Raw genomic sequence first — 21,555 nt, forward strand, 5'->3', positions numbered from 1 at the left:
AGAGAGAGAGAGAGAAGCAGGCTCCCTGCTGAGCAGAGAGCTCGATGCGGGACTCGATCCCAGGACCCTGAGATCATGACCTGAGCCGAAGGCAGCAGCTTAACCCACTGAGCCACCCAGGTGCCCCTAGTCAGACCACCTTAAACCAAAATAATTTCATTAAGGTTTTGTCAGCCATATATATCCCAGTTGTCTTTTCAGTCAGCCCAGGATTCAAAAATACCTCCCCTTTTTTGGTAAATATTTTGTTTTATTATTATTATTTTTTTAAGTAATCTCTACACCCAACATGGGACTCAAACTCATGACCTGCAGATCAAGAGTCACATGCTCTTTCAACTGAGTCGACCAGGCGCCCCTCAGGAAGGCCTCTTAATTGAAAAGCAGCCCTGGCCAACTCTCAGAAAGCTTAAGTATTATACTTTATATCTGTATTAAAGATGTCAACAAGACCTGGCCTCAAAGGAATTCCTTCCTGCAGAGTAGAGACAATGTGTGGGATCTAAGAATGTGGGCCTTAGCATCTGGCAAACATTCACTCCTCTGAAACTCAGCTTGCCACTTGACCTAAAGTAATTCAACATTTCTGAGCTTCATAGGTGAATATGTAAATATACATCATACATACATCAGGAAATGACAGGACCGGAGCTGATGCACAAGAACCTAGCGTGCAGAAGCCACTCAATAAATGCTTGGTAGTGTTATGACTTCAGTCCTAGATCCGTGCACAACAAAATTGTGCATTACAAACATTTACCACTTGAGCAAATACCGATTGTTAAGAACATAAGTTCAAATTCTAGAAAATGTGCGTAACCGGGGTTACCGACCACAGAACAGGTGACGCACGCCAGTACACGGTTACCTTTCAATGTAAATACGTCGATCCAACGCACGAGAATCACGCAGCAGTGAACCCACCAGAAGGGTCTTCGTGTATTGAGATGTGACACAGCCATTTCTTGAACATATGATCGCACAGTAGCAAACATTTCTGCACGCTTTGTGCTTTTCTTATGTATAATTACACGAACTATTAAAACAAAAACAAATCCCTGGGATTTGAGGATGTGTGTGGGCGCACAACCCCAGATGGTTGTTCAATCTCGAAAGGCTGCCCAGCCTGTGAAGTTTGGCCCTCCCCTCATCCCAGGGGAAGCGCATTCCTATCGTCTCAGGCCCCGCCGGGCTGGAGACTTTTCTCTGAACCATAATGGCCTCGAAAAAAGGGTAACTCGCGGTGCTAGGGACCCGGCTAGTGTCGGCCCCGCCCCTGCCCGCATAGTCAGCGGCAAGCGTCTCCACGCCCCGCCTGGGCCCGCCCCTCCTGGGCCCGCCCTACCCGGGCTCCGCCCCCAACAGCACAGCCTGCATCTCCCATGCGCCTCTTCGGCTGCCACTCTTCGGAAAGGAAGTGGCCTTATGCACGGGGCTGCAGTTAAAACACGGATCGCTGCGGGCAGCTGCCGCTGGACGCATGCGGGAGGCGGAACTTCCGCTCCCTTCGGTGTACGTCAGGCAGGAGGCGGAAGCGCAGCGGGGGCGGGAAGGTTGTAGAGCCGCAAGTTGGGCTCTGTTTGCAGGTCTCTAAGTGGTCGCGCCCCCTTTGAGAGAGCGATCGGACGGCAAGGAGGGTCCTGGGTGCTCTCTTGGCCCTGGTAAGTAGGAACGCCTGACGGCGGCGGGGGAGGGAAGTGTGTGGTCCCGGCGCTGATCTGCTGCTGCTGTCTTTGTTGCCATAGGGTAGCCGCCTCCCCACCTTCCTCACTTCCCTTTCTCGGGATGCTGTCGGCCGCAGCCCCCGCCCAGCCTGCGCTCCACGCCCTCCTGCAAGGACCCTTTGAGAAGCAGGTGCCGCCCTGTCACATCCCTGCTTTACGTTTCCGTTCACTAGATGGCCCTCTTTCCTCTTCTCCCAACCGGCTTGGCTCGCCCTGCGCTTCTGCAGGAGCACCTAAGGATATTTTGTTCAAAACCGAAATCTGTTTGCCAGCCCTTGTACTTTTCCCGGGTTCCCCTAAGGCATCCCTCATCACGCCAATAGAATCAGTTCCTCTCTGCTTCCGGAGCACTGTTGGCGCCTTTTAAAGAGCGCGTTTGTTAAACTCTTCAGTAGGGTTGTTTGAATGAGAGTATATTTTCCCGCTGGAACTCTGTGTCCCTTGAGGGGTAGGGTCTTGCTCATTTGCGATCTCCCCAAGGCCTGATACAAAACCCACAAAGTTGGGAAACTAACAGCCCAAAGTATTCTTACTAGCTTTGTGGCTTTGGGCACGGATCTCCCCATCTATAAAGTGGTGATAAATAAAAGAATTTCAAGCATCTTACACAGTGTATGGTGCCGAGTATGTACTTAATGAATTCTAGGCGCGTTATATGGATATATTTTTTAAGTGAATAAAGAAGGACCATCGAGGAATTTTTGTTACTTTGTTTGTTTTCCTGTCTAGCACTGATTGTATTGATGCTATCAGTTGGTTGATACATTGTATCAATAGTGTTTGGTAAATACAATGTAATGTAATACATTGTAATATTAAAGACAGCAATGCTGAATGTTGGTATCTGCAAGAGTAAACATTGAACTTTAATGCTATGCTAAATGTTGGTTTATCGCCAAGAGTAAACATTGAACTTTAATGTTCTAATTAAATACTTAATTAAATACTAATTAAATACTTAATTAAATACTAATTAATTAAATACTTGAGGGACTTGCAGAATTTAAATTTGTGATTTAGTCTGTACACTTTTCAGATGCATATTTCTGAAGAGGTAAAAAAAACTGAAAACGTTTCATTGTAGGGAGGTTAGCTGTTCCTGACAACTTTTAGTTTGTTACTAAAGTATGGTATATTTTATATATGTATACACATAATTTTCTACAGGGGACTGTAAAGTGCTGACCAGTTGCCACTGAGCATAGCTGAAACAAAATAGGAAGATATGGCAGCAAACCCTTCAGGACAAGGTAATGCATGCTGGAACTTGTTATTACCAGGAACTTTTCCCTCGTTTAATAAACATGTTTTAATAGAAAGTTAGGATAGGGCAGTTACTGTAGTCAGAATAAAAAATTAATAGCAAAGTAAAAACCCTGTATTTGAAGTAAGTCCAACATTGTATCAGATATATAATATTCTTAATAGCTATTAATCCTATTTTTTAACTTGTGTTAAAATTATTCACACTTGGGGCGCCTGGGTGGCTCAGTGGGTTGAGCTGCTGCCTTCGGCTCGGGTCATGATCTCAGGGTCCTGGGATCAAAGTCCCGCGTCGGGCTCTCTGCTCGGCGGGGAGCCTGCTTCCCTCTCTCTCTCTGCCTGCCTCTCCGTCTACTTGTGATTTCTCTCTGTCAAATAAATAAATTTTAAAAAAAATCTAAAAAAAAAAAAAATTATTCACACTGGAGGATATGTGCTATGGTGAGTCCTGTGAAGTGTGCAAGCCTGACGATTCACAGACTTGTACCCCTGGGGCAAATAATACATTATATGTTAATAAAAAATTGAAATTATTCACACCTGGGGTGCCTCAGTGGCTCAGATGGTTAAGCATCTGCCTTCAACTCAGGTGATGATTGCAGGGTTCCTAGGGTTGAACTCCACATCAGGCTCCCTGCTCAGCGGGGAGTCTGCTTCTCCCTCTCCTTCTGCCCCTTCCCCCTGCTTGTGCTCTCTCTCTCTCTTGCTCTACTCTCTCTCTCTCAGATAAATAAGTAAAATTCTTTAAAAAAAAAAAAAGGCACCCCCAGGAGGCTCAGTTGGTTAACCTGCTTTCAGCTCAGGTCATGATCCCAGGGTCCTGAGATGGAATCCCACTTCAGGCTCTTTGCTCAGCTCTGAGCCTGCTTCTCCCTCTGCCCCTCCCCCTACTCATGTGCACAGCCTCTCTCTCTCTCTCTGACAGATAAATAAAATATTAAAAACAATAAAATAAAAAGATTATCCACACTGTAAGTCTTAGGCCCTCCTCTGACATCTGTGTTCTCTTCTACTTGAAATCAAAATCTCTTCTACTTGAAATATAAAGAGATTATATTGGGTGCCTGGGTGGCTCAGTGGGTTAAAGCCTCTGCTTTCGCCTCAGGTTGTGATCCCGGGGTCCTGGGATCGAGTCCTGAGTCGGGCTCTCTGCTCAGCGGGGAGACTGCTTCCCTTTCTCTCTCTCTTTCTGCCTGCCTCTCTGCCTACTTGTGATCTCTGTCTGTGAAATAAATAACATCTTTAAAAAAATAAAGAGGTTATATTGTCACCAGGCAATATTCATGCCTTTATCTTCATTTGCTCTACAAACTTTGATACATATCACCTCTGTTTAGAAGCTCTCTAAAGCATATCAGGTCAGAAACATCTTAGAGAAGTTTTTATTTAAAAATAAGTTTTATGGGACACTGAAAAAAATAAATTAAAAAAGTAAGTTTTAAAAAGTAAAATTTAATCTTCAGAAAGTATTAAATCCCACTTGGTAAGTTACATCCTGTTTCAAAACTTGAAGCAAACCTCTATTTCCTTTCCCTATCAATTCTAAACTCATTTGACCCATATTTTTTATTACTTATCTCTGTCCTGATTTTTTTACCTTAGTTTTGTCTCGCTTAAACTTCATATAAATGTAGTCATGCAGTGTGTACTTGTTTGTATCCAGCTTCTCACTAAACTGTGAGTTTCATCCGTGTTGTGCCATGTGTTGGTAGTTTATTGTTTCTTGGGGAGTAGTGCTCTACTGTATGTATTCACCACCATTTTTTAAAAATTCATTCTCTGGTTGTCTCAGTGTTGGCCATTGTGAATACAGCTGCTTTGAATATTTGTTTATAAGTCTTTTTGTAGATATTTGGATTAATAGCTGAGTACATTGTTAACATTTTGAAAAACTGCCAAACCTTTTCCCAGACTGGCTGTACTAATTTATATGCCCTCTGGCAATATGTGAAAATTCTGGGTGCTCTGTGTGTAGTGTTATAGGTTGTCTTAATTTTAGCCATTTCAATGGCAAAGTGACATCTCATTATAGTATTAACTTGCATTTCCCTGTTGACAAATGTTGAACTCTTTTTTTTTTTTTTTTTACCTACTGGCCATTGTAAACCTTTTTTCTTTTTTAACTTAAGTCTTTTGCTCTTTTTTTTTTTAATTGGTTTATTTTTATCATTAAGTTTTCCTTTTTTATAGAGTCTAGATACAGGTCTTTTGTCACTGCTAATTGCATCATCTGGATCCTCTTGGAGTTGTTTTCTTTCCTTTTTTTTTTTTCTTTAAAGATTATTTATTTATTTGACAGATCACAAGTAGGCAGAGGCAGGCTGAGAGAGAGAGGAAGAAGCAGTCCCCCACTGAGCAGAGAGCCTGATGCCGGCTCCACCCCAGGACCCTGTAATCATGACCTGAGCCGAAGGCAGAGGCTTTAACCCACTGAGCCACCCAGGCACCCCTTGGAGTTATTTTCTGTTGACTGCATTTTATTTATTTATTTATTCATTTATTTATTTATTAGTGTGGGTCACCTTTTTCTTGCTATACTTAGTGTTTGATTACTGGATAGTGGATATTACTAATATATTGTAGAAACTCTGGATTCTTTTGTATTGCTCTGAAATGTGGTTTCTGTTCTAGCAAATGCAAGCCTCAACTCACATTGCAAACTCTCGTCTTCCTTGTGTTGGGCTCTAGCTGAAATCTCTGCTCAGTCTTTTCAGCTTCCAGTTGCTGCCTACTTGGATCCCCCGGGGGGGTCTCCATGTGTAGTTTTTGCAGGAAACAGAAATGCTGGGCGGATTGTATAGGCACGTTTTGGATTTTACTCCTTCTGCCTTTCCCTTTTGGGTTTCTCCCCTCATTTTCTGGCTCCTCTGCCAGCCCTGAACTGTCCTCTGACAACTCAGAGCCAGTAAGGTGAGGCCATCCGAACTGTTTGTGGATCGAACAAAATGTCGCAAATTCCCAAACTCAGGAGTTGAGGTTTCTCCCTCAACTGATTTTGGTCAGTCTCTACTGCTTTCTAGTTGTCTTATCTAGTTATCTTCTAGTTATCTAGTCTTTACTATTTTCTAGTTATCTTAATTTGTAAGATGAATTTTTCATCTTTTGTCCAAAATTTGTAATTATACTGTGACAGGGTTTTTCTAACCAACTACTCTGCTACTACTGGAAGTTGGAAGTCTGCTGTTTCATTATATGTAAATCTGTTTTAGTATATTTGTTGCATTTAGGGCACACTAAACGTTCATGAGCTTTATAGAAATATAGTATTGTGAAAAGCGAGCTGTGGTGATCATTGTAACTATCTAATACCATTCTGTTCTTTCAAATAACCCTGTGTGATTTGTGTGCTCTGTGGATTAATCACAGGTCAACATTTGCTTCTGATCTTTGATCTGTTCTTTTTGTGAAGTTATCAGATGAAAAAGAATTTAATTTGAACCAAAATGAAAACAAAGAGACGTCTATTTTAGAGTGAAAATATGCTGCTAAAAATCACACAATGCAGTCCAGATGAAAATAAATTTTAAATTATCTATCTGTTTTAATAGCACAATAATTGAGATTTACAATTTGCTGGGTTTTTTTTTTTTTTAAGCATTTGCAATAAAATGCAATCTTTTTTAGGGTTGTCTTTGATTGGTCCATAAATATATCTGCTGTGAAACATCCTCCAATCTAAATAGAAGTGAATTGAGATTATTGAGATTAGCCTTTGGCTTCTGTTGTTCTTTTGTCAGTGATTTTTTTTTTTTACTATTTGTTTGTTTTTTTTTTTTTTGGTGTCCTGAGCTGCTGTTAGGCACCAGCAGAGGGAGTTCATATTATGCTCTATAGAGTCCCAGTGAAAAATTTAAAATTCTAATTTGTTTGGCTCTTTCGCATTTTGCTTTCTATATTAAATTATTTCTGTACCCTTCATATGTATAGGAGCTACTTAATACAGAGATTGAATGCCAGGTGCCATAATTATCTTAAAACAATAGCTGAAAGGACCATGACTTGAAAAAGAAATCCTGATCTGTACACTGCAATTTGTTAGGATCCCTGGTGAGGAGACAGAATCCCATTGTGTTCACTGAGCCCCACTAGCAGATCTAACAGTGTGTCATACTGTGGTAGCAATCAGGACTGCTAAATTTCGTAAGCTCTTGGCACAGTCACTGAAGTCTCCTCCTTATCATCCATCGTAGTATGGAACATTTGGTTGGTTCTTAATAACTACCTGCTTGATAAGTAACATTTTGAGAGTTTTAATATGTAGAGGCAGATTCTCAAACTGGAATTTGGCCAACGTACTATGTAAAGAATCTTTCATTACTTGTAAATATCAAGGTTCTATGATCTTGTGGTGGCACCTGATTTCAGACACAGAAACCTAGTGAAATACTGAGTAAGAAATGTGAATTATTTTCTTTGATTCTTTTATTTTCTAGTGATCTTAAAATGTTTGCAGGAATAACTCTAAGTCCTGCAGATCAGGTGGTAGGAACTTTTGACTTGGGCCATTCTAGATGCTCTTAGGTGTGATTTCAGGGTACTGTGTAGGAGTGGGATGGCATAGCTCTTGGAGGTGGAGGTGTCTTGCTTGGCCTCGGGGCCCAAATACTAAGTCTTACCCCAGGCCATCTATGGTGCAAAAGAAAAGCAAGGTATGCTACCTCTCAATTAAGATGTAAAGTAAATGTAAATTAAAATTTATGCTATGCGTAAAAATAATTTAAAACTCTTGTATTTGTACTTTTTTTTAAAGATTGCAAAGATGATGCAATTTACAGTAGATTTTTAAAGCTAGATTTCCTTTTGTTTCATATTTAGCTGTAGAGGCAGAGTGCTGTATTTTTCTGGTGTGCTAGGAATGATCTGTAGGCCCCAGGCTGAATTAAGAATGAAACTGAGTTGAGGCAGAATATGTTGTAAAGCATCTTCGGATCCTTGTGTATCGTTGGGAGAAGGCTTGAGCTCCCCCGGCCCACTGAGACTGGCCTGGAGGCCTGTCCTGTGAGTGTAACCCTAGAAAGCTGCATGCTCATCAGCTGTATTCTTTGTAATGAAAAACTATTCACTGAAAGTGAGTTGGCACAATGGGGCTGAGAAGAGTCTAGTGATGTTAACTAACTAACAGTGATAGTGATAGCTAGCTCTTACCACATGGCACACTGTATGCTAGATATTATACTTTGATTTTCTGTACTTCATGTAACCACCGTTCAGAGTTGTTACTATTGTCTCCACTGGTCCGGACTCCTGAGATAATTTCCCAATATGAAGTAGTAACTGGTAGTACTGATATGAGAAGTCAGATTGATTCTCTGCCCCAGTACCCTGTTCATTGTTTTTTCATACTGCACTTTAGCTGAGGGATTAGAACATTATAATTATGGGGCGCCTGGGTGGCTCAGTCATTAAGCATCTGCCTTCGGCTCAGGTCATGACCGCAGGGTTCTGGGATTGATAGGACGCCTGTCTCGGACTCCCTGCTGTGCTGGAAGCCTGTCTCCCTAGCCCACTCCCCCTGCTTATGTTCCCTCTCTTGCTGTCTCTTTCTCTGTCAAATAAATATATATAAACTTTTAAAAAAAAAAGTTTAAAAAAAAAAGAATATTCTAATTATAGCATCTAAGAGAAAAATTGGCAGCTCCAGAATAGAGGCAAAAGACTTCTAAATCTTTGTATTTCTTCCGCATCTGTTATTAAGCAGAAAATCTTTGCAATGAAATGGACCTGGGATTTTATCTGTAAGAGGAAAAGAAAAATGAGTGATGAGGACAGGTCGGTTCGAGCAGAAAATAACTCATCTTATTTAGCCAGTAGAGTGTGGCAGCGGCTTACACAAGGACTAAGTCCTTGAGCTCTGAGAGAACTTGAAAACAGGGAGGTCCCCTGACCAGACATTAGGGTTCATTCCTTTCCTTTGATATGTATTTTCAGTAAATTCCAAAAAGTAGCTAAGAGTTAAATTATTTTTTTTCAAGATTTTATTTATTTATTTATTTATTTATTTGCGAGAGCATGAGCAGAGGGGCATAGGGAGAAGCAGACTCCCTTCTGAGCAGGAAGCCCGACATGGAGCTTAGTCCCAGGACCCTGAGATCATGACCTGAGCCGAAGGCAGAGGCTTAACCCACTGAGCTACCCAGGGTCCCCAAGCTGAATAATTTTTCAGTCTCTCCAGGTACAAGAAGTGTTTGCCATTAACAAAATACCAGAAAGACTAATTATTGGTACTATTCAACTCACATTAACTTAGTAATGTTATATGCTTTTATTCTGCTAAGACAGACATCAGACAGTCTCCCCTGGATGAGGTTTGAGCTTTAACCACTGAACACATTACATATATTGTTGGGCAGTGTGGTAGGCAAAATGATCGCCTCCCCACCACCACCAAAGATGCTCACCTCGTAATCCCCACGACTGTGTTATACCTTCTCTGGCAAAAAGAACTTTGCACATGTGACTAAGGTTAAGGGCCTTGAGATGGGAAGATTATCCTGGATTATCCAGGTGGGCCCATTTTGATCACAGGAGGCCTGAAAAGCAGCAAATTTTCTCCCTAGCTATGGTCAGAGAGATACGGTGTTGCTGGTTTGAAGGCAGAGAAAGGGTACCATGATCCAAGGAACTCGGGCAGCTTCTAGAAACTGGGAAAGGCAAGGAAACAGATTCTTCTCCAGAAGCTCCAGAAAGAAATGCAGCCCTTGATTTTAGCCAAGCAAGACCACTGAACTACAGAACTTTTAAGATAATAGATTTGTGTTGTTTTAAGAGACTAGCAAGTTTGTAGTAATTTGTTACAGCAGCAATAGAGAAGTAGAAATAATTCACCACTTAACTATATGAGCCAAAAATCTAGGAGCCATCCACAACCCCTTCTTCACCACTCCTTACTTCATATTTACCCTGCCAAGTCTGTTGATTGAACTTCCTGAATAGCTCTTGGATCTGTTCCTATCTTTCCATTTCCCTGGCGGGTAACAACTTTTGTCATCTCTAGGTTGTTCTACTATCATAGTCTCCTGTTTCCTCTTGCCTAGCCTGTTCTCAACACTGTAGCTACAGTGCTCTTGTGATAGGGGAAAGTGTTATTTCCCTGCCTCAACGAACTTATTTATTTGTCCTAGTGAATTCAGTTCAGGCATTACTTTCTCTGGAAGCCTTCACTGCTCCCCTACTCCCAGACTAGGTCAGATTTATTCAACGTTGATTCCCACAATAGTGGATTGTTATAAATGCTTATGGAATTTTCTTTCTTTATTTCATACCACTCATCTTAGATTCTAAGTATACATTCATTGCTGTATTATTTGATCATTTCTACACTCACTGGACTGTTTGGGAACCAGGAGAGCTAGAATCATGTCCAGCTTTGGCTTATCATGTGTATCCTTAGAACCTATCTAGTGCCTGTATATGATGAATACACAATAAATATATGTTGATTCAGTAAATAACTTAAAACATGGTAAACTAATAGTGTCACAGTGACTTTTCTTTAATACTAAACAGGTATCTTAAGTATGACACGTTGAATTAATATATAGTTGTGACAAATATATAGCCTGTAGGATAACCACTTGAAAGGATTTGAATATTTTAGAACAGTTTTCATTCTTTAGCTTTAGATGTTTTTTCCAATAAGAAGAATTCCAGTTAGTGCTTATTTAAGTGTGGTAGAGCTATTCATGTAAAGCGATTTTCAGCTGTTAGGTTTTAAATGCAGTTTGATGTGATGCCAGTTCCTCAGGAATCTTTTTAGTGACGAAAAAATGTGTGGGAGTTATATGTTTCTATGAATGGATGAAGAAACGAAAATATATATGATTGTGAATGGAGATGGGGTTACAATTCTAAAAGTAGAAGTATTTTAGAGTGTGCTGCTTTATTCTCAGGTAATCTTATTAGGAAAAAAAATTCCTTTAACTATAAAGGAATATTAAGTACTGTACGTTAGATATATCTTTAACACCTTCATGCTTCTGAGAATGCAAAAGTTATGTGTAGCTATGATATATGTAAAAGAATGTAAAAGTCAAATGTTAAATTATGGCAAGAGAGATTAAAAAAAAAAATCTTGTGTAGTGAGTGTAATAAAAAAAATTAAATGTTATGTATTGATGTCCTAGTTAGAGTTCGTTTGTATAAACCCTGAAGGTGGGAGAATCTCACTGTAGAATATTACGCTTTAGCTTACTGTAGAATATTACGCTTCAGCAGAGTTGCGCAGCGGAAGCGTGCTGGGCCCATAGAATATTACGCTTCGTATAAACAGATAGATTATATAGTTTGTGCCTTAAGTTTCAAATTCGAAAGCTATTATTTTCTAAGTGCCGTCTGTCGACTTTTATATACTTTTATAACGTAAACGTTTTGTGCGAAATAGAGTAATAATATGTTTTTTAAAAAATCAAGAGGGAAGCATAGATTTCAGGAGCATTAGACAAGATCACAAAATAAATGCCCGGAAGACCTGACCATACCCTTTCTCTGTAAAGTAGCTTTTGTGGCTCTCAGCTGTCTGTAGATATACATTTAAGGTCTGGAATATTATGCAAAAGATAATTTTGTGTGGTTAGACTGAGGAAAAGGAGTTGAGAAGGGAGGTTATTTTTGAGACATTCAGGACATGAAATTCCTGTGACTCTGTGATTGGGTAGATGTGGGTAGTAAGGGGGAGGGGTTATAAGGATAAAACTTGGGTTTCTGGGTGGGAGTACGGGGCAGTAAATGAGCTACAGAGACAGGCGCCATCCCGTCTTTACCAGGGAGGCAAGGCATGGGCTAGCCCACTCCGGTGACCCCTTGTTTAAATACTTCAATGAGTTCTTTAAAGTCCAAGCGGATGTCATGCATGGAGAAAAATACTCATCACTGCTCATAATTTAATTAATGGTATATTAAACCTACACTCATCTAATAAAGTAACTTCTAAAATAAAAATTTTTAAACATTTAGAATTGATTATAAGCTTATTTTGTTAAATTCTCTGTAACAGTTTAAATTAGAATTAAATTAATGATTATGTAATACTTTGTAATGATTGCAAAATTAGTACACTTAAATCTATATAAAAATATTAATCCATAGGCTTAATTAATTTATTCTTTCTGTACTTGTTTTTATGTCTTCTGGGGTTATAATAATCTTCCCAGATTCTTATTTTTGTCCTTTCCCAGGATTATAGTAATCTTTCTATACCTTCCTAGGGTTACAGTAATCTTACCACTACCAAAACAAAACAAAATTTCAGGTAAGTCAAGATTTAGTGTTTTTTGATAAGTTTGATTCTCAGCCAAAACACAAGATTTGGCTATGCCTTTAAAGATGATTTAAAAGCTGTGCTGGTGTGCATTGGGTCCCTTCTATCATTAAACTTGACCTGCTGAGTTAATGGGATTTCTTTAAGCTCATGGCTACCTCATAGATTTTTAGTTTCTTGCAACCTGGAGTTAGCCCCTAAATGAAATACTTCTGTGTTCTGTTTTCATTATGAATTGCCCTTTTCTGGTAGCTTTACTGCCAAGATTTAATGCATTTCATCTCCCAAGAGGTCAGGGAGCATTAGGTCTTACAGTTAGCTCTCTTTAGGAATTTCACTAACTCATCCAGTTAGGACTCACCGTCTCTGCTTGGTCTCTGTGACATGGCTGCTCATCACCACTGGGGCTCCTTTTAAATGGCATGTGTGTGCTTGTGCGTGTGCGAGTGCACGTGTGTGAGAACCTGTGCTGAATCCACCTCTCTTGTTCTTGATCCCACACCTGCTTTTTCTGGAAGTGTTTGGCTTAGCCTCAGTTTCCTGTATCTACCCCTTCCTCCGTGTACCTAAACAAAAAGTATACAGCTGTACTTTATAAACAGACACTTAATAGGAGAAATAAATCCCTAAATGTTAACACTAACCTAATTATTAATTGTAATTATTACAACTGACCTAATTGTTAATGATAATAATTATTATTTTCACCCTTCTTTACAACTATATTTTTATGTTTTAACTTTCCCTTTTGTATCTTCTTATGGAGTCATGGCTTATCATTGACTCAATTTGTTCCATTTAGCTATAATTATTATTCTCTTTTTAATGTTCCAATTGTGACATCCTGGCTAACCTCAGGTTCACTTCTTTATTCTTTTTTTTTTTTTAAGCATTTTATTGATTGATAGAGAGGGAGGGAGAGGGCATGAATGGGGGGAAGGGCAGAGGGAGAGGGAAAAACAGACTCCCCACTAAACAGGGAGCCCAATATGGGACTCCTCCCAGGACCCCGAGATCACGGACCTGAGCTGAAGGCAGACGCTTAACCGACTGAGCCACTCAGGTGCCTGACTTCTTCGTTCTTTCAGCACTACCCTGGATATTTAAAACCAAACCAAACAAAACCTCCATGCTTTCTGACAAGATGTTCAAGGCACATTTGTTTTCTTTTCTTTTCCTTTTTTTTTCTTGCACTAAAACATGCAACTAGTACTTTCCCTACAAAGTTCCTTGTCACAGAGGATAGACATTTAAAAAAAAAAAAAAATAGGAAAGCTTCAACGCATTGAAAAGCTCAGTTGTGCTTGTATTCGTCTGAACATTATTGATCAGATTATCTTCATGTAGTCTTTTTAATGATTTGTACATACAATTTCTATGTATATACATTTTTTTTACTGATCGTGACCCTAAAATATTATTTGCGAACAAATTAATCTTGAGAGAAAGCTTATTTCTGTAAACAGCACATCAGTACTTCTGAGTGTGGTTATGTATTTTGCTCATCACATATTTAGACACTATCAGATTTCAAATCTCTAGTACCTCTAAATTCCTACAAAGATGGAACTACATAATTATCTTCTAAGAACACATTAGCCTCTTCTGAGAAGTGGAAAAAAGTCTTGTCCTATAGTTAGGAATATACCTAGTGGTGTAACTTGCTTTATATACATGCATCTTCATATATACAAATGGGAGAGTGCTGCTTTCCCTTGGAAAGCATTCTTCACTTGACAGAGAACTCACTTTGGGCTTCATTTCCCAGCCTTTTATCTTTCCATGTGCTTTCTTTTAAATTAGGGATCAAACTCAAATGCCCACAGGCATATATACAAATCTCATAAGGACTGTAATAAGGTAGAGAGTGCCCGGTGTCTTTTTAATGTGGTAAAATAGTGATGATTATTTCTTTGTTCTGGTTAATTTTTACCATGGGGGTATCCAGATCCCTTGTTGCTGGTGCTTGAGATGTTTCAAGAGAAGCAAGAAATCTGAGGATCTTTTTGACATTCTTTCAATGTTTATATGTTGGCATTTAATTCAGATTTTACTTAGTTAATTAATGTTAGAGAGAGCACATGGCGGGGGGGGGGGGGGGGGGAGGGAGAGAATCTCAAGCAAACTCCCCACTGAGTGAGATGCCAAACATGTTGGGCTTGGTCTCATGACCCTGAGATCATGACCTGAGCTCCCGTCGAGAGGATGCTTCACCAGCTGAGCCACCCAGGTGCCCCTAATTCAGATTTTAAAACCTAGTTGGTTGCTGCTCCTGGGCCAGGATTTTGCACCCTCTGCTCTAGACCTTATGAAATTTGAAGATCAAAATCAAGCCCAGTATTAAGTACTTGATAAAGAATACACACTTTTGGGGCGCCTGGGTGGCTCAGTGGGTTAGGCCTCTGCCTTCAGCTCAGGTCATGATCCCAGGGTTCTGGGATCGAGCCCCGCATCGGGCTCTCTGCACAGCAGGGAGCCTGCTTCCTCCTCTCTCTCTGCCTGCCTCTCTTCTCTCTGCCTGCCTTTCTGCCTACTTGTAATCTCTGTCTGTCAAATAAATAATTAAAAAATTAAAAAAAATCTTTAAAAAAAAAAAAAAAGAATACACACTTTTGTGTCCCATCTGTTATGCTCCATTTCTTTCTCAGAACTCCTATGTAGTCAGTTGCACTTCTTTGACTTGTTCCTTGAAAGACTGTGTCATTTCTGAATGAAAGCAGTTGGGAAAAAGAAATATTGTTTGGATCTGAGCATGTCTGGTGCTGTTTTCCTCCTGAAAACCTTGGTGGTTACAGTTCTGTGCTGGAAAGTCGCTGGGAAGCAGTAGGAAAATGGTGTAACCATCTAGGGGAACTACTCACTAGTGGGTTCATTATCTTGTTAGAGAATAGAGTTTGCTTGCTGGGTGTTTAGACGGCTTGGGTTTATAAAAATAGATCTAAAATGTTTTTATCTCTCTCTCTCCTCCCCCACCCTTTTTTAGGTTTTCAAAACAAAAACAGAGTTGCAATCTTGGCAGAACTGGACAAAGAGAAGAGAAAATTACTAATGCAAAACCAATCCTCAACTAATCATCCTGGGGCGAGGTATTGAAGAATAATGTGTTTTTTATATTCAGTGATATCAAAAAGATCTTGGACAAAATACTTCAAGTTGGTCGGCAGATGTTTATCTCTGTAACATTGCAATTTACATGTTATGCATGTTTCTTGAAAAAAATTAGACAAATTGGTTAGATCTTAACTATTTCATTTCTAACTGGAATACTTAATGGTCCCCAGAGTACTTTTTAAAAAAGAAAAGGGTTTGTATGGTTTTTGTTTGTTGCTGAAATTGTCAGCATCCCACTTTTTAAGCAGTCTGCAAAGCAGGGAAAATACAGGTGGCTTCATCTTTATTCAGTTCAGTTTCTGCCTTCTTCCATCGCATGTAGCCACTGCCCTTGCCTTGCCCCTCGTTTTCAGCCAGACCTCCTGGAAGTGCTGTCCATCCTTATCTTTACTTTCTCACTTACTGACTCCACAGCATACTCCATTCTGACTTGAGAGCCCCTCTCTCCCTTCCTAAGAAGAGGTGCCCACCTCAGTCACGTGCAAGCTGATGGTAGCCAAATCTGGTCGAATGAGGGCCTTCTCTTATTAGACATCTTAGCGTTGACACCACTGGTCACTCTGTCCTTCTTAAAATACTCCATTTCCTCAGCTTCCACTGGCTCAGTGTCACATGGTCTTGGTTTCTTTTGCAGACATGTCTCCACTGCCTGTCTCATGAATGTCCATGCTCCTGAGTTCGGGCCCACAGCCAGTTTCCTGTCTCAGCGGAGCTTTTAACTGGGCAGGTGCCTCCACTTGCGCACCCTGTTATTTATGTGCTGATAACTTTTGTCTAGTCTTTCTCCCGACTCCCAAACTGCCTCTTGGGTAGCTCCACCTCGATGTCCCTTAGGCATTTCAGACTTCATGTGTCCCAGGCTGAACTCCTCTTCCCTTCCTGTGCTCTCCCTAACCACTTATTGTTCTTGGGTTTCTTGTCTTGGTGAGTAGCACTGATCTACTAGTTATTAGTGTCAGAAGAGTGGACTTCATTTATTCCCTTTCGTGTCCATCTCCAAGCAGTTGCCATTCCCTTACGTGAATAGTTGGAAACATGTCTCAGATCTGCCTGTTTTTCTTCATGGCTACTGATGCCACCCTCGTCCTGGCCACTCTCATTTCTTGCCTCCATGGCGATGGCTGCTTCCTCCCTGAGTTTCCCGTCATCTTCAGTCCTCCTGAATATATTTATAGTTGTGTCAGTTAGAATGTTTTAATCTGGAAGTAACAGGAACCAAGAAAGTCGGCGTACACATGAGGATGTATGTTTCGCAGGAGCGTGAAGAGCTGGCATTCCAGATCGGCTTCGTGCAGTGGCTGACAGTGTGAGCCGTGCTCCGGCCTCTCCCCAGCCTTCCTTTCTGCCTTTCTCTGTGGGCCAGTAGCTCCCTAATGGTCCAGATATGACCGCCATAGTCTCAGCTTCACATTATGCTGAGCCACCTATAGAGGCCAAAGCCAGAAAGATGCCTGTCCTACCTTCCTTTTGTAAGAGTCTCAGAAGCCTTCTTGCAGACTTCCCAGCAAGTCTAGTTGCCCAGAATTGTGTATCTTTCCCCTGCGTAAACCAGAAACCAGCAAGAAGAACGGCGTTGTCTTATAGCTGTCAGAGTTCATTCCCTGAGGGGTGAGCCTGGCCAGCCCTGACCTGAGGGACGACCAGTAACTGAAGGAAGTTTGGATTCCATGAGCAAGGAGGTAGGGAGACGAACAGCTGTTGAGGAGGAGACCAGCACAGTCTGCTTAGCAGTGGTCTTTCGGAGTCCTTGTGTGGTACTTGTGATCATGTCACTCCTCTGTATTAAACTCTCTGGTAGCCTCTCTTCACTATGAGGATAAGGTCTACATTTCTTAATTTATTTCGCAAGCCTTTGATACCCTGGCACCTGCCTTTCTCTCCCGTGTCATTTTCGGCCAAGCCACTTCACCCCTTTTCAACCCTGACCTCCAGTCCTGTTGAGCCGTTCATTTCTTCAGACACACCAAGGTCTTCGGCCCCAGGCTTTTCGCATGCTGTACCTTCTGCTTCAAAGTGCTTCCCTCTTCATCATAAGTGTAGCCTGTGATAGACTGGAGTACCTCAAAGCAGTTTGAAAGTAGGGGACCATAGATCATCCCAAAGAATAACCAAAAATAGAGGTAATTTGAAGCTCTAGTAAATAATGGGCTTTCTTCATATAAATTAATATAAACAGTGGGAGAAAGAAAAAAAAAGACTTATTCTGGAAGGCCTTTTTTTTTTAATCGCTGTAAAGAATGTATAATGAAAAATGTGATTCAGAAGTAGGAAGTACTTAAACAGCAGATAACTAAGATTCCCATTTTAGCATCGCACTCTCGAGACCCTCTCTTAATAAGGACTTCCGGGATCATGCCGAGCAGCAGCATATCGCAGCCCAGCAGAAGGCAGCTTTGCAGGTGAGCAAAGGGTAACTGACATTCTTGTCTCATGGGAGAATTCCTGGGTCCTGGAAGTTCCTATTTTGTATTCTGGTGGAGCGACATCAATAAAAACGTTCCGCACATCACTGCAGTGGTTTTCTGATGATCAGTCATGCCCAAGGGATTTGAAGGACCAATACAGCAGTTATGAAAGTATCTTTTATGGTTTGGATATGGTCATGATTGATCCGGTGCTGTACCTGGCAAGGGATGCTCGCCTACAGTTTAGGATATTTGGATGGACAGAATGATCTTAAAGCTGAACGGGCTAGTTTAATAGTACATACATATTTTTTTTCAAATTTGTCATGCTGTTATACCCCTGGATAATCTTACCGGTTTATTGTTGTTTGGATTCTCTTGTTAATGGTCAGCATACCTGTTAACTCAGGAAGTGCTTAAAGTCTCACTCTTATCATAGGAATGTGATCATCTATCAGTTTAAAAAAAAAAAATACTGTTCTTCATAGGAATAAACAGTTTTAGTATCACAGTGATCTTGGACAGTTTGACTAACATTCCCAGAGAGCTTGAACAAGCCATCATTACCTATGCTTTTAAACCTTAGAGCCTCAGAATTGGAAGAGACAAAAGATCATCTCACTTAAGGCAACCTAAAAGTTTTTCTTTCTCTAGTGACAGAGGGGGGTCCTGGTGGTCTTCTGTTACTTACATTTCAACATTCTCTACAAAATGTTGGGATCTTAGTCACCACTAATCCACTCCCTTGCCCACCCTCCTCTCTTTCTCAAGCTCCTACTTTGTTGATCAAAGGCAAATTTGGGGGATCTTTGCTGCAAGTTTTCCCCACTCCAAGGAACAAAGTAATTCATTTCTTTAACTCATTATTGACTTTAGAGAATCACGGGAGACAGAGTGATCTGATAAATGAGTGCCTGGTGCAGCTTGTTAATAGAAATTCTTTATTACTGTTCATCTCCTGTATATTTAAACAAAATTAGCAGCGGCAGAACGGGATTTTTAAAGTAAATTTGGTCTTAAACACTCAGAAAGGACAAGTAGTTTTAATGCCTTGCTTGGAAAATTGTGATTTCTAATAGTTTAATTGCTTTTTTTTTCTTTCTTTTGGTAACTCTTCCCTAGCACGCACACGCACACTCATCTGGATACTTCATAACTCAAGACTCTGCCTTTGGGAACCTCATTCTTCCTGTTTTACCTCGCCTTGACCCAGAATGAAGAAAAGATTTGTCAAAAGTGACTATAATATCAGATGCCAAAGCTACTATCATTTAGTGCTATACGAACTGTGACTTTCAGAATTTTGGTGAACTTCTATACTTTTTTGCTCCTTTAAAAGAAAGGCATGTATATGTCGAAGCAGAAAAGGAGGGTCACCAGGAGGATGAGAGTTTTGGAAGCCGTATTATCTAAGGAACTGATGATGCTACTTGTGACTGTTTTGGAACACAGTTTGATTTTTGAACCCAAATCAGACTCTGAATTGGATGGTCACATAAATTCACCCCCCACCCCCCAACTAGGTGGATTGAATATATCATTGTCCGCAGTAGACTTTCATGAATAGTACTTAACTTTAAAGAAATGAGGGTGCTTTTAAAAATGTGAACCAGTAGGCTTAAATGATTTACATTCATATTTGCTGTTTATAGAATTGCTATCAGTGTACCTTCTGTGTTTATAGTCAACTTGTCATTCTTAAATATTCTTTAACTCGTGACTAACTCCTTTATTCTCCATTTTCAAAGAAAATCTAAGAGTAAGTTACCAACCAGTCTTTAACATCTTTTATAAACCTATGCTACTATAAATTATGTGACTAAATGTGATTAAAAACAATGATAAGAAATGTGATTTAAAAATTCGTACGTCCTCTTATTATTTAGTGTTAGTACACGTATGGTGTGCCCACATTTTATTGTCCATTTTTGTTCTAATTAAAAACAGATGTGGGGCACCTGGGTGGCTCAGTGGATTAAAGCCTCTGCCTTCGGCCCAGGTCGTGGTCTCAGGGTCCTGGGATGGAGCCCCGCATCGGGCTCTCTGCTCAGCGGGGAGCCTGCTTCTCTCTCTCTCTCTTTCTCTCTGCCTGCCTCTCTACCTACTTGTGATCTTTGTCTGTCAAATAAATAAATAAAATCTTTTTAAAAAAATAAAAACAGATACAAATTGAGCCCCTTTTTAATTACTTTAAGGAGTTAGGTTAAGCAAGTTTCTCAATAGGACACAGAATCGGGAGTGCTTATTTAAGTATGCACTTAAGTATGCACTCCTACCTTACCCCAGTCCTAGAGAATTAGAATCTCTAATTCAAAACAAAGTCTGAAAAACCTGAGTAAGGAATTCAGTTTTCCTTATATCTCTCTGTCTGCCTATCTATCTCACAGATATATAAACTCATAGATTTCTTTGTTCTAAAACTTAGCTAACATTAGCTAAAATCTACATTTTTTTGACCTGTAAAAGGGTTGAAATTATATTTTATACTATGTCACAGATATAGTACTTTATATAACTACTTGTAATTGACCTCAGATTAGCCTTGAGTCCCCATCATCTCCGGTGGTAGGATAAAATTTAAACTTAAAATTCCAGTTTGGGTCAATATTTAATTGAAGTTCATCTCCCTTTTCAAAGACTTTCTTTCCTTCCTTCCCTAGATATTTGCACCAACTGCACAGCCCGAGGTTAACCCAAACTAATTAAAGCAGGAGTGGAGAATTCTAGACTTGGCCGTGCCATTTAGATTCTTTCTCTTGAGAATTTGAACTGATTTTCTGCATTTGGGTGAGGTGACAACCATTGCCATTTTAAGAGTCACTATCATAGCAAAGGTGTCCTTACCCCCTGGGGCTGAGGAGGTCCCCAGGGGCCTCTGGCTCCTGTCCCGCCTCAGGTCCCTCCAGTGTTGACTTGGGCCTTCTACAGTGGCCCTCACTTTCTTGAATTATTTGGACAGTGTCTCTTCTATGCAACACATGGTTCTATATCTATCTACTGATGCCGAGGAGATAAACAATTGGGATTGTATACTTTTTATACTATTAAAACCTCTACCTAATGTGTGACTTTTATGACCTAGGTAAAGAGGTCTTTTTTTCCAGTGGTATCTTTTCTAATCTCTTAGCCTTTTATTTTTTTATTTTTTTTTAAAGATTTTATTTATTTATTTGACAGAGAGAGAGATCACAAATAGGCAGAGAGACAGAGAGAGAGATGAGGAGAAGCAGGCTCCCTGCTGAGCAGAGAGCCCTATGCGGGACTCAATCCCAGGCCCCTGGGATCATGACCTGAGCCGAAGGTAGAGGCTTAACCCACTGAGCCACCCAGGCACCCCTCTCTTAGCCTTTTAAATAGATACTGTTAAATCCTGCAGTCCTGGCTAGGAAGCCCTTCCTCCTGCCCCTCTGCTGTGAGTCCCTTACAAATTCCGGTCAGTTCCATACGTGCTTGTGCGTACACACTCTGTAAAGCACCAGGGTATGGAGGGGGGCGAGGGAGGGTGAGAAAGAGGAGACCTGCTCTGAAGGAGGTCACAGTGGAGAGGAGCCTGTTGTGGGACAGCCGAAATGGCCAAGGAAGGCCGAGTGCAGCACACCACAGAAGAGGCCCCCACAGCACTCCCCAGTCTAGATGGGCCTGGAAGTACTGGTAGGGTTTCACCTGGAAGGGCAGGAAGAGCTGCTGCAGTCAAAGGTCTTGGTCTCACAATCAAAGAGAAGGAGGGACTAAGACCATTGGTAGGACTGCAGCGCTGACTGGAAAAGCAGCGCACTAGTCAGAAGCCCCGAGGGGA

General features: G+C 40.7%; 1 protein-coding gene across 3 annotated transcripts; it reads left to right on the top strand.

Annotated features, from left to right (window-relative positions):
* The first annotated feature begins 1,444 nt into the window (after nt 1–1,444).
* On the top strand, nt 1,445–19,899 carry INIP (INTS3 and NABP interacting protein). Of its 3 annotated transcripts, XM_059411042.1 has the most exons (6): nt 1,445–1,661; nt 1,746–1,854; nt 2,892–2,974; nt 15,227–15,329; nt 17,663–17,753; nt 18,882–19,899. In XM_059411042.1, the coding sequence occupies exons 3-6, from the start codon at nt 2,950–2,952 to the stop codon at nt 18,975–18,977; spliced, it is 315 nt and encodes a 104-aa protein (XP_059267025.1). In that variant the 5' UTR covers nt 1,445–1,661; nt 1,746–1,854; nt 2,892–2,949; the 3' UTR covers nt 18,978–19,899. The 3 variants fall into 3 exon arrangements, with proteins under 3 accessions (XP_059267025.1, XP_059267024.1, XP_059267026.1); XM_059411041.1 differs by lacking the exon at nt 1,746–1,854; XM_059411043.1 differs by lacking the exons at nt 1,445–1,661; nt 1,746–1,854 and adding an exon at nt 12,191–12,234 and having other exon boundaries at nt 2,891–2,974.
* The last annotated feature ends 1,656 nt before the right edge of the window (nt 19,900–21,555 follow it).

This window comes from Mustela nigripes, chromosome 9, assembly GCF_022355385.1.
Source record: "Mustela nigripes isolate SB6536 chromosome 9, MUSNIG.SB6536, whole genome shotgun sequence".
NCBI classification, from domain to species: domain Eukaryota; kingdom Metazoa; phylum Chordata; class Mammalia; order Carnivora; family Mustelidae; genus Mustela; species Mustela nigripes.

Coding starts and splice junctions, on each gene's coding strand:
- INIP (XM_059411042.1), top strand. CDS start 2,950: ATGGCAGCAAACCCTTCAGGACAAG. Junction 2,975..15,226: donor AGCAAACCCTTCAGGACAAG/GTAATGCATGCT, acceptor ACCCTTTTTTAG/GTTTTCAAAACAAAAACAGA. Junction 17,754..18,881: donor AGCAGAAGGCAGCTTTGCAG/GTGAGCAAAGGG, acceptor ACTCTTCCCTAG/CACGCACACGCACACTCATC.